Source organism: Phacochoerus africanus, chromosome 2, assembly GCF_016906955.1.
Source record: "Phacochoerus africanus isolate WHEZ1 chromosome 2, ROS_Pafr_v1, whole genome shotgun sequence".
Lineage (NCBI taxonomy): Eukaryota > Metazoa > Chordata > Mammalia > Artiodactyla > Suidae > Phacochoerus > Phacochoerus africanus.
This window is the reverse complement of record NC_062545.1, coordinates 21,357,560-21,372,643: the sequence shown is the minus strand read 5'-3', so window position 1 is coordinate 21,372,643 and position 15,084 is coordinate 21,357,560. Positions and strand designations below refer to the sequence as shown.

The 15,084-nt window shown below is 37.5% G+C and overlaps 1 protein-coding gene across 1 annotated transcript in view; it reads left to right on the top strand.

Annotated features, from left to right (window-relative positions):
* Positions 1–2,699: 2,699 nt before the first annotated feature.
* ZC2HC1B (zinc finger C2HC-type containing 1B) overlaps positions 2,700–15,084 on the top strand; it is a 30,107-nt gene continuing 17,722 nt past the window's right edge. Inside the window, exons 1-4 of the mRNA XM_047769122.1 lie at positions 2,700–2,739; positions 4,332–4,393; positions 6,665–6,784; positions 7,321–7,459. Coding sequence (XP_047625078.1) covers positions 2,700–2,739; positions 4,332–4,393; positions 6,665–6,784; positions 7,321–7,459 — 361 coding nt within the window. The remainder of the gene's footprint in view (positions 2,740–4,331; positions 4,394–6,664; positions 6,785–7,320; positions 7,460–15,084) is intronic.

Here is a 15,084-nt window from a genome sequence, read left to right as displayed (position 1 = left end):
GATCGTTAACCCACTGAGCAAGGGCAGGGACCGAACCCGCAACCTCATGGTTCCTAGTCGGATTCGTTAACCACTGCGCCACGACGGGAACTCCCCCACAAAACATTTTTAATTACCGCATTCTCATTCATTCTTTGGCAGCTTATTTCTATAAAAGCCAAAAAGTGTAATTTTTGCCTTTATAGGCCACATGGTCTCCATTACAACTCTGCTATTGTGTGAAAGAAACGGTAGATATTGTATAAACAAATGGGCATGACTGTGTACTAATAAAACTATTTGCAAGCTGGTGCAGCCTCAGACTAGGCCCACTGGCCAGTCTGCCACTCCCTAAGTGTTTAAAAGTTTTATTTTGACACAATGTATAAAAAGTTGCAAAATATGGGAGTTCCCGTCATGGCGCAGTGGTTAACGAATCCGACTAGGAACCATGAGGTTGCGGGTTTGATCCCTGGCCTTGCTCAGTGGGTTAACGATCCGACATTGCCGTGAGCTGTGGTGTAGGTTGCAGACGTGGCTCGGATCCCGCGTTGCTGTGGCTCTGGCGTAGGCTGGCAGCTGCAGCTCTGATTCAACCCCTAGCCTGGGAACCTCCATATGCCGCAGGAGTGGCCCAAGAAATGGCAAAAAGACAGAAAAAATAAAAGTTGCAAAATATTACAGAGTTTCCTGAAACCTGTATCCAGTTTCCAGGTTACATCTTTACACTGGTACAGTGTGTTTACAAGCCTATACCATGTTATTCATAACCCCCACCACCACAATAAAAAATACAGAAGTATTCCATCACCGAAAGGTCCTCCTCATTCCACGTTGTATAGTCGCAACCACCTTCCTCCCTGACCATCCCTACCTCGTGACAATCAATACTCTCTTCTCCATCTCTGATTTTGTCATTTTGAGGATGTTTTACAAATAGACTCATAGAGTATGTGACTTTTTGAGATGGACTTTTTTCACTCAGTAATGAGATGGATTGAATCAGGTTGTTTCATGTATCAATAGCATTCCTTTCTATTGCTGAGCGGTGTTCCAGGGTTTGGATGTAGCACAGTTTGTTTAACCCTTCACCTATTGAAGGCAACTTGGTTGAAGAGATTATTTTAAGGTTCTAGTGATCACATTTTCCATGTGATTCAGCGTAAGTAATACTAGACCTCCCTGATCTCCGCATTTGGTTCAGATGACTGGTCATATGTTCCCTTCCTTCCTTATTGTTGAGTTGAATGTGGTTCAGAACATGGTGGTCTATTTTAGGTGTTTAGTAGAATCATACTGTATCTGTCGTTATTTCAAGCTCATTAAAACTAGCTGATTTAAACCAAAGTCTGTTGACCTTCAAGGGACTTCCATTTGCTTTGCAGGTTGGTATTGACATCGTATCTCTGTATGGTGATGGTTGAATAAATAGTCTTCATACTTACAGAGGCTCAAGTTCGAGTTTCAGAGTTATCACTTACTGCCTATTTTTCTTGAGAAGTCACCCAACCTTGGACCTTTGTTTTCTTATCTATAAAGGAAAAAAAAAAAAAGCTACCAACCCTGTATCACAGGATTGCTGTAAAGAGTAAACAAGCTTACATAGGAAGAGTGGGGAACAGGAAATCACCCTACACATGTTACAGTAATATAAAAATAAATTATCTTTAGTGTTTTAGAAAAGTAGCATTTTTATAATTAGGAGGTAATTTTTATTAATGAGTAAGTTGCAGGGGGGAGTGGGATATCCTTGTTGAAAAGAAAAAATTAAGACCAAGTTTTTATAGAGTTAGAAGGTGAAAAAACAGAGAGGAAGAGTGGTATTTCTGTATGCTGTAATGAATGACCTGTGTTGCAAATACAATACCATCTGGCAGATGTGAGAAGAAATCATTTAAATCAACAATGTCTGTAATGAGCTACCATCTGATTCTTGTTAATCAGGCCTTCCTTTTTCAAACCGTCTTCCCATGGTTTCCATGACCCTGTTCTCTCCTGCTTCTCCTTCTGGCTTATCTTCATCATCTTCTTGGCCTTTAAATATGGAGTTCCCTAGGGATCATCCCTGTACTTCTCTTTCCATGACCTCTTCCCTGGCAGTATCACGCCTTTACATCACTCTCCAAACAAAGCCTACATCTGTGTCTCTAGCCCTGACCTCCCTCATTTCCATCTTGCTGGCTGGATAACTCTATCTTAAACTCAATATTTCCAAAGCTGAGGTCATGTTTCTGACAAGATGGTCCTTCTTTTCGAATTCTCTACTTCTGTCCACAGTCCTGCCATCTTCTCAGTCCTTCATCATTCTCTCTTTGTCACCTCTCAACTCCCCCCACATCCAGTCAACTTACTGGTTCTTTGACCACGGTGTCTCCCATTTCTTTTTTCCTTTCCATTTCAGGCCTACACCTTTAGCTTTTTACCTAAAATCCCGCTTTCCCTCCCCATCACCGTCCGTGCATCCCTGCTCACCTTTGTCACATGAATCTTCCACAGCCCTATCAGGTTCTTCCTACCCAGTGTCCTTGACCTCTCCCCTTGACATAGCCCAAATGGTTTACCATAAAATCTGCTTTTAAAAAATCTTGTATACGCAACTTTAGAGGAACTGAAAGGCAGTAATATGAAACGAAACTTTTTTTTAGAATTCCATAATGGTTTTCTAACTTCATTGAAAGTAATTTATGGGTATACTTTCTCTCCTTTTCTATGCTGGACCCATGTATGGTTTCTCTCAATATTCCCACAGAGTTGCATATGGTAAGTATTTATTGAGTGAATGATTGGTCCTATGGTAGAAACTCAGTTTTTCTTTGGTCTGTACATTCAACAATATTTATTGAGAACCTTACTGTGGGTTAGGCACTTTGAAGAATTGGGATGTAGTGGGTACAGTCAGTCTTATTTTTTAATATTTGAGTTTATGCTTCATTTAACTTTGAAAAGACTACAATAGTTGCATCTTTTTTTAACATAGCAATTAGTGGGAGTTCTCATGTAGCTAGTATCCATGAGGATGCAGGTTCAATCCCTGACCTTACTCGATGGGTTAAGCATCTGGCACTGCTGTGAGCTGCCATGTAGGTCTCAGATGTGGTTTGGATCTGGTGTTTCTGTGGCTCTGGCGTGGGCCGCCAGCTATGCTTTGACCCCTGGCCCAGGAACTTCCATATGCCACAGGCATGGCTCTAAAAAGAAAAAAAAAAATTGCAAGTAGTGAATGTGTTATGATTATAGTCCCTCACTTAAAATGCCAGCCACGGCGTTCCCTTCATGGCGCAGTGGTTAACAAGTCCGACTAGGAACCATGAGGTTGCGGGTTCGATTCCTGGCTTTGCTCAGTGGGTTAAGCATCTGGCGTTGCCGTGAGCTGTGGTGTAGGTGGCAGAAGCGCCTCGGGTCTCGAGTTGCTATGGCTCTGGCATAGGCCGGCAGCTACAGCTCTGATTCGACCACTGACTTGGGAACCTCCATATGCCTTGGGTGTGGCCCTAGAAAGACAAAAAACAAACAAACAAAATGCCAGCCACTAGTGTTATTCACAGGTCCCAGGAAGAAACCTGACACTGAGTACCACCCCTAGATAGTGTTTGCCATCCTAGTATGTTTCTTCATTGTAAAGGCTCTGACTTTCCTGATTTGATCAAAGACCACCATTTCTACTTGGTCCATTTCATCCTCTTCTACTTCCTTCCTCTCAGGTAGGAGTTTTTCCAGCATAGAGTTTATTTTGAGGGAGAAAGCCATTCTTAGGAAAGTTCATCTTAAATTCAGTGACTAGGTGACCATTTTAACATGGTCCAAGATAAATTGGCATGCCTTCATTTAGCACACAAATTATCTTATGTTGTAGTAGGAATCTTAAAGACGTTATCATTGGCTTATTGATGACTTTATGCTAGGGTATCAACTTGGTACTTATGTCTAAAGCAAAGCTATCAGGCACTTAGTTTAAACATAAAGTATTGGAGTCCTCTTTGGTGCAGCTGGTTAAGGAGCCAACATTGTCACTACAGCAGCTTGTGTAGCTGCTGTGGCGAAGTTTCGATCCCTGGGTCAGGAACTTCCACATGTCGCAGGGCAGCCAAAAAAAAAAAGAAAAGAAATGTATTAAATAATTATACTCTTGTTGCCTGAGGCATATGGAATTTACCAGTTTAATAAAGAGAGAAGTCTATGGTAGGAGAAGAAAACCCGGGTGAATTTTACAAGAATCTTCCTAAAAGAAAAAAGTAGTTGGGGACTGAAAAGAGTGCGGATATCAAGCTCCCAAGGTCTCCTCCAGTTAGTCATTTCTTCTCGGACAGGCAATTCCATGAAACTAACATAATGTGCTCTTGGATCCTATACAGATGGCAATCAGGCATTATTTCCCTGTGAAGTCTGTGGAAGACGCTTTGCAGCAGATGTTCTGGTAAACATAAAGACATTTCGTAGATGTGTTTCATTGGAGTTAAATGAACTGTCAAGTTAGTGAGGAGGCTGCAGTGGCAAAGATTAAAGACAGATGTGGAGGGAAAGCAAGGGGAGAAAAGTACATAACCTATGGCTGGCAGGCCCGGAGGACACCGAGGCAGGTCCGTGCTGCCCCATTCAAAACGGAGCTAAATAAACATGGTCCTTGCACTAAGAGGATGCCAGACGAAAGTGTCTTGGCACAGCTGATTGTCTCTTGAGAGGTTTTGGCTCTTTTGCCTTTTCTATAAGCATCAAAAATTCAAATTTTAAGGCCAAAGCACCAGGGAAATTAGCTAGTCAAGAGGAATGAACATTGAATTTGGAGCATCTGGAAACTTGGCTTTTAGCCTCAAATTTGTCACTAATTCTGACAAGTCCTTTAACCTCCCTCTGTTTCCTGCTTTGCCACGTATAAAGACAGAACTCTCCAACTTCAGGGATTTTATGTAATTTGAGTAAAATGGATGTTAGGCCTGTTCCAAGATCTAATTGTTAATTAGATTCAAGCTAACTGCATGTCAGGTCCCCTGATTTATGCCTATAAAATTGAATAAAACTTGATTTATTTCAAAATTAGGGAAACAAACAGGTATTAGGCCCCGTATTATGAAAGGCGTCCCCAAGAAAAATGATTTTTTTTTAAAAAATCTAAGATGATAATGAACTGTTAGCCGGGACGTCTAGATCAAGGAGACTTCTATAAAACTTAAAGAATTTGAACTGTAAACCTGACTATGCTGGGGGCAAAAACTACCAAATGAGCTTGTAGGTTTTATTTCTCCAGGGAATTTAAAGATGACATCTCTGTCCTAGATAACTGTAGCTCGAGCTGTCTGGATCAAGAAAGGGGATTCACAGGGCCTGTTGTGGCCCAGCACTCCACCAGTGTGCTGGCTTTGCTAACCCAAGGCTGCTGCCCTGGAGAATGGATCTGAGACCTCAGAGGCACTGTTGGAAGAGGGATAACTAAACGCCAAGTGTTCTTGGATCCTCTCGAGTTTTACTTCAAAGGCCTACCTCTAGGCTACAAAGAGCAGTTGGCCAAGTGATCTGATTTCTGTCTCCTTCAGTTTAAAATGGTATGGCTTTTTTTGTGCCCAGGTGCAGTGATTTTCATGGAGCTTGTATTCTGGGGGTCTGGACAAAGCAACTTTGTAAATGATAGCTACTACGAGTTGCATGACCACCGTGGAAGAGGTCTTAGAGTGGAAGGCAAAGATGTTGGCATAATCCCACAGCAGTGCAGTGAAGTGCAGACTTTATATAAGTGTTACACAGGCAAAGCTCTATGTGTTGGTTCCCTGGGTTTTGTACCAGAAATGCTGAGTACTTAAATGTATTGGCTGGAGTAGTTTTCTTTGCTGATTGCTTCGCAAGTATTGTAATATTTTAAAATTTAATATTATAAGCTTAGATTTGCTCTAAAATAAATGACTTCATGAATGTGAAATGTTTGGACACATTAAGGGAAAATGTCTTCATAACGTAAATGGAATTGGTGTATTTTTCATTTATTGTATGGTTGTCCCAGTTGTTTCTTGCAGATGTTCTCAAATATTTCTTTGAAGCCTTTCCACTCCTTTTCAGGAGTTAAGTGGTTTGATTTGCTCTGTGTAGAAAAGTAATCCAGTTAAATTCAGTTTTGAAATGTTGAGTGATAAGAGTTTTTCTGAGAAGGTTCCACTGGTAAGAAGCTAAGTTTTCCATTGCTGTATACAAAGAGTTATTTCAAAAGAATGGTAAAACAATATTAAGACGGTTGGGACTCAATTCCTGGATGACTTGCTTTTGGAATTTAGGAACAATGAAGGCAGGAAACAGAATAAAAGAAATAAAACTTCCTTGGCTTCAGTGAGTAGCTGAATATCAGAAATATTTTATTTCAATTTAAATTAGAAAGTTTGTCTTTTCTACATTATTTAATACTTGGAACTATTCATTGAGCCCAAGTGATAGAGTTAAACATGTAAGACCAAACTTGAAGTGAGTTTCTTTAGCTGTAGAGGCCTTTTATTGACCTTGCCCAAACACAATATCTAGTTATGTGTAACATGGGTGAAGAGAGCCAGATGGATTTGCTCTGCTGTGATTTGAGAGTTAGAGAATGAACTTGGCTCTGAAGGTGCAACCCAGTCACTGCAGTGGGGGCTGCTTGAGTACACTGAGGCATTATGAACTTTGTGATTGTACATGTTAAAAATTTTAATCCCCACTCCTTCTTTTCTAGGAAAGGCATGGACCAATATGTAGAAAAGTCTTCAACAAAAAACGTAAACCTTTCAATTCCTTAAAACAAAGATTACAGGGCACTGACATTCCCCTTGTGGGGAAGGTTCCTCAACCCAAGGTACTATTGATATCGTCCTTGCTGTTCTTGATTATATCCTTAAGAACATTAAAGCCTCTTTCTGGCTCTCTGGTTTCATTTTTGCTTGATAGTGCAGTGTAATGTCACGTCAGTATAATCCACCTTTACTGTTTTCTTTTTAATCATGCTCACTTAGATTTCCAAATGTATTTCAGATACTTTCCAGATGTGGCAAAAAAAAAAAAAAAAGAATCTCGTTTATATTTTCCTTAGAGTAGCATTAAATCCAGCAATTAACTTAGAAGACAGTCACTTTTAATCTTACATTTAAGCCTCCTTGCAATTCCTTTGTTTTTATGATTTTGTTTTTCCTCACTGCTGTGACTTGCAAATTTTATTACTATATTTTCCAAATCTCTTTTAGTAATTTTAAAAAGCATATTCTCCTTTCTCTCCAAATTGCACAGTCCTGTTTTCTGTAAATTCACATCCCAGCTTAAAAAAAAAAAAAAAGTTATATTGATGAGATATATAGTCAAGTCTAGGTTAGTATATGTTGGTTTTATTTTTTTTAGGCTCAACCTGTGAGAAAATCTAACTGGAGACAACAACATGAAGACTTCATTAATGCAATTCGCTCAGCAAAGCAGTGTACACTAGCCATTAAGGAAGGCTGGCCTCTCCCACCTCCACCACCTCCGTCCATCAACCCAGGTGTGTGGCCAGTTTGGTTTGCTTTTGACATTTTACTCTTAACTGGTTGAGGCTATCCTTGATTTTTGGTCTAATCGTTATGCCTTGGTTCCTCCTATACACTCTAAAATTAGCAATTATAGAAATTATATAAAAGTAATTTTATAAAATTTATGCTATTTTTTTCAATTCTGCATAGAGATTCTGTGTTTTCTTCTAACTCTGTGTCAACATGAGAGCACCACTGTACCCAGTGTTCTGGTGATATAGAACTCCAAGGAATGCAGTTTGTATCCTGGTGTATGAGAATGGAGCTAGGTAGAGCAATTTAAGCAGTTTTGTGATAGCTACATAGTATCAAATACCCACAGCTCTTTCATTTTTTGAGATAAAATTCCCATAATATAAAATTCACCATTTTAAGTTGTACCATTGAGTGGCCCATAGCTTTTTTACCCTAAGCTTTTTATTTTGAACATTTTCAAACCTATGGAAAAAAGGAAGGAATAGTGCCGTGATCACTCATGTAAGTTCCATTTAAGTTTGGCATTTTTGACATTGTTGTCATTTTCCCCCTGCCTCTTTTTTCTCTGAGGGAGGGCACAAATATTTTAAAGTTTCAAACGTCATAACATTTTACTCATGACTATTTCAGTGTACATTTCTCTTTTTTTGCTTTTTAGGGCCACACCCATGGCATATGGAAGTTCCCAGGCTAGGGGTATAATCAGAGTTACAGCTGCCAGCCTACACAACACCACAGCCACAGCAACACCAGATCTGAGCCATGTCTGCAGCCTACAACCACAGCTCATGGCAGCACCAGGTCCTTAACCGACTGAGTAAGGCCCAGGGATCAAACCCACATCCTCATGGATACTAGTCAGATTCGTTTCTGCTTCACCACAACGGAAACTCAGTGTACATTTCTTAAGTACATTTTCTTGCATAACCACAATACTATTATTACACTAAATATGTAAAATCATATTTTGCCAATTATCTTAAGACTGTCTTTTGAAGCTCTCTCCTCACCACTCAGGTACAATCCAGGATTCAGTCAAGGTTTATGCATTGTCTTTTGTTGTTTCTTTAGTCACTTTTAATCCTGCTCATCACCCCTGTCTCATGTTCTGGATTTGTCTGCATTTTTAGTCATATTTATGTTTAATGTATTCCACCATCCCCTGTCTGTTTATAAATTGGAAATTAGGTCCAGAGGCATTATTACATTAATGTTAATTGTCACTCCATATAGAATTTTCAGATATTTTCTCCCATTCTATGGACTGTCTTTTCACTCTCTTGATGGTATTCATTGCAAAAAAAAAAATTGATTAAGTCCAATTTACCTAATTTTTTCTTTTGTTGCCTAGCTTTTGATGTCAAATCCAAAAAATTAGTGCAGACTCCAATATTTTGAAGCCCTTTCCCCTGTGTTCTTTGTTCTAACAGTTTTATAGTTTTAGCTCTTACATGTAAGTCTTTGATCCAGGTAATGTTTGAATGTCATCCTCACTGTGGCACAGGGGGATCTGTAGCTTCTTGGGAGCACTGGGATGCAGGTTGGATCCCTGGCGTGGCACACTGTGTTGGGAAGCTGGCATAGCTGCAGCTGTGGCTTAGATTACAACTGCTACTATGATCTGCTCCCTGGCCCGGGGTGGCCAAAAAAAAAAAAAAACAAATATATATATATATATATATATATATATATATATATATATACACACACCCAACTTCATTGGAATTTGAATATCTTGTTTTATATGTGGATATGTACTTTTCTAAGAACAATTTGCTGAAAAGACTGTGCTTTTCCCATTGAAATGTCTTGGTGGTCTTATCAAAAGTCAGTTGACTATACATGCTAAAGTTTATTTCTGTGCTCTTGATTATGTTCTACTTTTCTATGTTTGTCCTTATGCCAGTACCGCACTGTTTTGAGTAATGGAGCTTTGTAGTAAGTTTTGATATCAGGAAGTGAGAGTCTTTTTAGGTTGTTTTGGCTATTTGGAAATCTTTGAGATCCCATATGAATTTTTAGGATGTGTTTTTTTTCTATTTTCGGAAATGCCCTTGGAGTTTTGTTAGGGATTGCATTAAATCTGTACATCACTTTGGGTGGTATTATCATGACAATGTTGTCTGACAATCCATGAACACAATGTCTTTTCATTTATATATGTCCTCTTTAATTTATGTCAGTGTTTTGTAGTTTCCATTGTATTTTTGCTTCCTTGGTTAAACTTGTTTCTAAGTATTTTATTCTTTTTGATATTATTGTAAATGGAATTATTAACTTTAAGATTATTAGTATATAGAAATATAACCGATTTTTGCTTGTTGATTTTGTTTGCAATTTTGCTGGGTTTTGTTTGTTAGCTCTAACAGTTGTTTTTTTGATGTGGAATCTTTTTTTTTTTTTTTTTTGTCCTTTTGCCATTTCTAGGGCTGCTCCTGTGGCATATGGAGGTTCCCAGGCTAGGGATCTAATTGGAGCTGTAGCTGCCGCCAGCCTACACCAGAGCCACAGCAATGCAGGATCCAAGCTGCATCTGTAACCTACACCACAGCTCATGGCAACGCCGGATCCTTAACCCACTGAGCAAGGGCAGGGATTGAACCCACAACCTCATGGTTCCTAGTCGGATTCGTTAACCACTGAGCCACAACGAGAACTCCATGATGTGGAATCTTTAGGATTTTCTACATATAAGATAATGTTATTTGTGAACAGATAATTTTACTTCTTCCTCTTCAATTTGTATGCCTTTTATTTCTTTTTTGTGTCTAAATCTTCTGGCTAGAATTTCCAATACTATGTTGAATACCATTGGTGAAAGCAGACATCCTTGTCTTGTTTTCTATTAGTCATGGGTTATAATCAACTATTTAAAACATACATAGTAGCATATTATGGGAATTATAACATTTGAAAATGAAATGTATAAAATAATAGGATACGGTTGAGTGAGGAAAATGTATGTTGTTGAAAGGTATTATTAGTATTATTTGAAGATACGGTATTATATCATAAAGATGCCTATTAATAAACCCTAAAGTAAACACTCAAAAATATTGACATATAGCTAAAATGACAATTCATCAAATGGAGATACAATGGAAAACAATTCAATGTAAAAGGCGGCAGGAAAAGAGGAAAAAAGGAACAAAGACCAGGTGGGATAAAGACAAATATCAAGATAATAGATTTAAAGTTGACCATATGGACAATTGCATATAAATGACCTAAATACTTAAGATAAAGCACAGAGATTGTCAAACTGAATAATAAAGGAAGGTCCAGTTATATGCTTCCCACAAAGAAACACACTTTAAATATAAAGACACAGATAAATGAGCCAGGCAGGTGACAAAATGAGGAGGGTGAGCCAGGTGGGCCTAGAAAGGCCACACCCTCCTTAAGGGACAGCTGCTCCTGTCTCAGCAAGCTGCTGCCTCAAAGGAGGGCATACCCAAGATTGCCGGGTTTGATTTCTCCAAGGGTGGCAGAAATGCAGATTTCCTTATTTGTAAATATCAGAAACTCAGTTTTTTAGAAAATTTGAATCTCTGAGGTTAGAAGTCATGTGGTGGTTTTACTTGGAGGGGTGGAGATGACCAGAAGGGGACTCAAAGAAGATTGCTGGGAACTTTCAGTGTCTTGACCTGGGCTGGTTTTATGGGTATGTGTAGCTTGTGAACATTTCATGGAGACATATTCCTATGATTTGTGCCTTCCCTCTTGGTTAAAAAGACAGAAAGGTAATACCAGCAATGTCTGAACAACTGTAGACTGGCATGTTAAAAGCATAGGAAAAGATATACATGCAAATAGTAATCATAAAACTGGAGTAGCTAATATTAATATCAGGCAAAATAAGTTCCAGGGCAAGTGTAATTAACAGAGATAATGACTAAAAAGATATATTCATCAAGACCTATCAGTCTGAAATGCTTGTAACATTTTGACCTAATTGACATCTGTAGCTATAATGTGATACACAACAACAGCAGAATATAATTGTTATCAAGTACATGTGGAACATTCATTAGGATAGGCCATGTGCAGGACTACAGAATTGGTCCCAATCAATCTAAAAGGATTGAAATCATTCAGACTATGTTATTTGATCACAATAGATTTAAATTAGAAATTAATGATGAAGAAATATCTAGAAAATTCCAGAATATTTGGAAATTAGCAAATCATTTCTAAATATGCTATGGATCCAAGAAGAAATCACAAGAGAAATTAGAAAATATTTTAAACTGAATGGTAAAGCATATCAAAATTTGTCGGATTTGGCTAAAGCAGTGCCTAGAGGGAAGTTTATAGCTTTAAATGCTTATATTAGAAAAGACGGGTTTAAATGAATTGCCTTAAAATTCCTCTTTAAAAGGTTAGAAAAAGAAGAGCAAATCGTACCTAAGTTAAGTAGAAGGAAGAAAAGAGTAAATGTAATTCAACATATTGTCAAATACTTTTTTTGTGTGTGTGCGTCTTTTTAGCTATTTCTTGGGCCGCTCCCGAGGCATATGGAGGTTCCCAGACTAGGGGTCGAATCAGAGCTGTAGCCATCGGCCTACGCCAGAGCCACAGCAATGCGGGATCCGAGCCGCGTCTGCAACCTACACCACAGCTCACTGCAACGCCAGATCCTTAACCCACTGAGCAAGGGCAGGGACCGAACCCGCCACCTCATGGTTCCTAGTCGGATTCGTTAACCACTGCGCCACAAGGGGAACTCCTCAAAATACTTTTTAAAGCTTATTATCATCTCAATAGATACAGGAAAAGCCTGTGACAAAATGCAATATCCATACATGTTGAAAAAAGAAAATGCTTAGAAAGTCAGAAATAGAAAGTAACATCCTCAGTAAAGGACATCTCTGAAAAATCGACAGCTAACATCACACATAATGGTAAGAAGCTGAACACTTTTCCACTAAGATCAGGAAAAAAGCAAGGCTGTTCTTTCTGACCACTTTTGTTCAACACTATATTGGACAGAGTACCTAGTATAACAGAAAAAAAATGTATATTATACACACACATAAATTCAAAGATCGGAGAGGAAGAGGTAAATCTATTCTTATTCACAGACAACATGATCATGAATGAATAAAATGTAGAAAGTCTTAGGCAACTACACAAAAAGCTGAAATTTGAAATTAAAAGTTCATTTAACAAACTTTGAGGGCATAACGTCAGTATACATAAGTGAATTGTATTTCTATATACTAGGCATAGTGAAGAAATGAGATGAGAAATGCCATTTATAGTCATGTAAAAAACATGAAATACCTGGGCATATATTTAATTAAACACATGTAAGACTTGTAAAATGAAAACCACAAAACATTGCTGAGAGAAATTAAAGTCCAAAATAAATAGAAAGATTTACCATTTTCATGGTTTGGAACACTCATGTATCACTGTGATGTCACTTCTCCCCAAATTCGTCTGTGGACTCAATGTAATTCCAATAAAAATACCTGCAATGTTTCTTTGCCAAGTAGGAATTGACCAGCTGATTCTAAAACTATACAAAAATTCAAAGGATTGGGAATAGCCAGGATAGTTTCAAAAAAAGAATAAAATTGGAGGTCTTACACTGCCTAATGTCAAGATTTATTATAATGATAACAGTAATCATGACAATTGGGCATTGGCATATCAGTTGAATAGAAAGAATCTAAATATAGACCTTCCCCCAATCTATGGGCAATGATTTTTGACAAAGGTAATTCAATGTGGAAAAGGATAGACTTATTAACATTTGATACTGAGACAACCCTATATCAGTATGGGAAAAATGAATCTGGATCCTTATACCCCACAAAAAAATTAATTCAGAATGGATCACTAAGTGCTGCAACTATAACATTTCTGGAAAAAAATGAACATTTTTGATCTAAGAGTTGACAGAAGATTTTTAAGGCAGGACACGAAATGCAGTAAAAAAAAATTTTTTTTAAAGGGAATTGATAAATTGGGCTTCACCAAAATTAAAAACTTTGGTTTTGAGAGACACTGTTAGGAGAATGCAAAGGCAAGTTACAGAATAGGAGAAAATATTTAAAATGCATGTCTCTGATGAAGGTCAAATATCAAGAATACATAATGAAATCTTACGAGTCACTAATAAGATGACAACCCAATAAGAAAAAGGCAAGAGATGTATTCGAACAGAACATCACAAAATAATGGTCAATAAGCCCATGAAAATATACTCAAAATCATTTTCATCAGAGAAATGTAAATTAAAACCACAGTGAGATACTGCTACACACCCACTTGAATGGCTAAAATTAAAGACTGACAATTCAAGTGATGGCTAAGATATGGAGCAACTGGAATTCTCACACTCCTGATGGGAGTCTAAATTAGTACAGCCACTTTGCACTGGTATTTTCCTAAGTTAAACATACATTTACCTATATAGCAATTCCAGTTCTAGCTATTTATGCAAAAAATGTAAAACATGTCCTTAAAAAAGACTTACATATTAATGTTCATAGCAGTTCTATTTAAATAGCATAAACTGGGAACAACTGAAAATGACCATCAACAAGTGGATAAATAAATGGCGGAATATTTACAAAATGGAATACAGCTCAACAGTAAGAAGAAAGTGCAATGATACATGCAGCAACCTGGGAGCTCTCTTGTATAGTAAGATATAGAACAAGTAAAACTTGTCTTTGGTGACAGGAAAATAGACCTTTGGTTGCTTGAAACTGGGCTTGGGAGACTATTGACTGAAAAGGTGCATGAGGGATCTATATTTTCATTTGGGTCGTTGCAAAATCTATACATTTGTCAAATGCATGGAAACGTACACTTTAAATAGGTGCATTTTATTGCATGTAAATTATTTCTCAAATTTCATTCTAAAAAGTAAAAAAAAAAAAAAAAGAAAAAAAGAAACCCACATGTAATATTACAAAAAATCATCCAAAAATAAATCATCTGAACTTCAATACCAGAAAATCTTAATAATTGCTTCACTCTTGCTAGGTGCTAATGAAAATGTAACTTTAAATCATATGTTGTCTTAAGATTTTCCATAGAAAGATGTATGGCTGTGATTTTGATAATACTTTGGCGACAAGCTTTGTATAATAAAAGCATCTTTTATGAAAAATACCTTATTTTAATAGCAAAGCTACAGGATTGATGACTACCTTCTAGTTCTTTAGTTGAATAGTGAAAGTATGTCAGATGTCTAGCTGTGTGGATTTCTCTAATTTCTGCATTGGAGTTTAAATGTGGGGATTATTGTTTCTTTAAAATAAATCCCTTTGTAAGACTCCATCAATTGTACAATTTATTTCTCTGCTCTTTACATTTTTATGTGAAAATCTAGTTTTATAATTAAATTCTTCCCTAGGCCCTTATTATAATTTTATGCACCAAGCAAAATGATTACCTCCAATAGCGTATTTTCATTACTATTCAATTATTTTGATTGTGCAGGGATTTTATATTAGCCCATATATTCTCCAGCTTAAATACTAGAAAATTTATACAGACATAACTGGGGTTATTAATCATATGGCCAACTGTGTATGAGTTTGCAAGTAATTTCCATTTTTTTCAGCATGATTCCCTATTTCATTGCTCAATTTTTGTGACA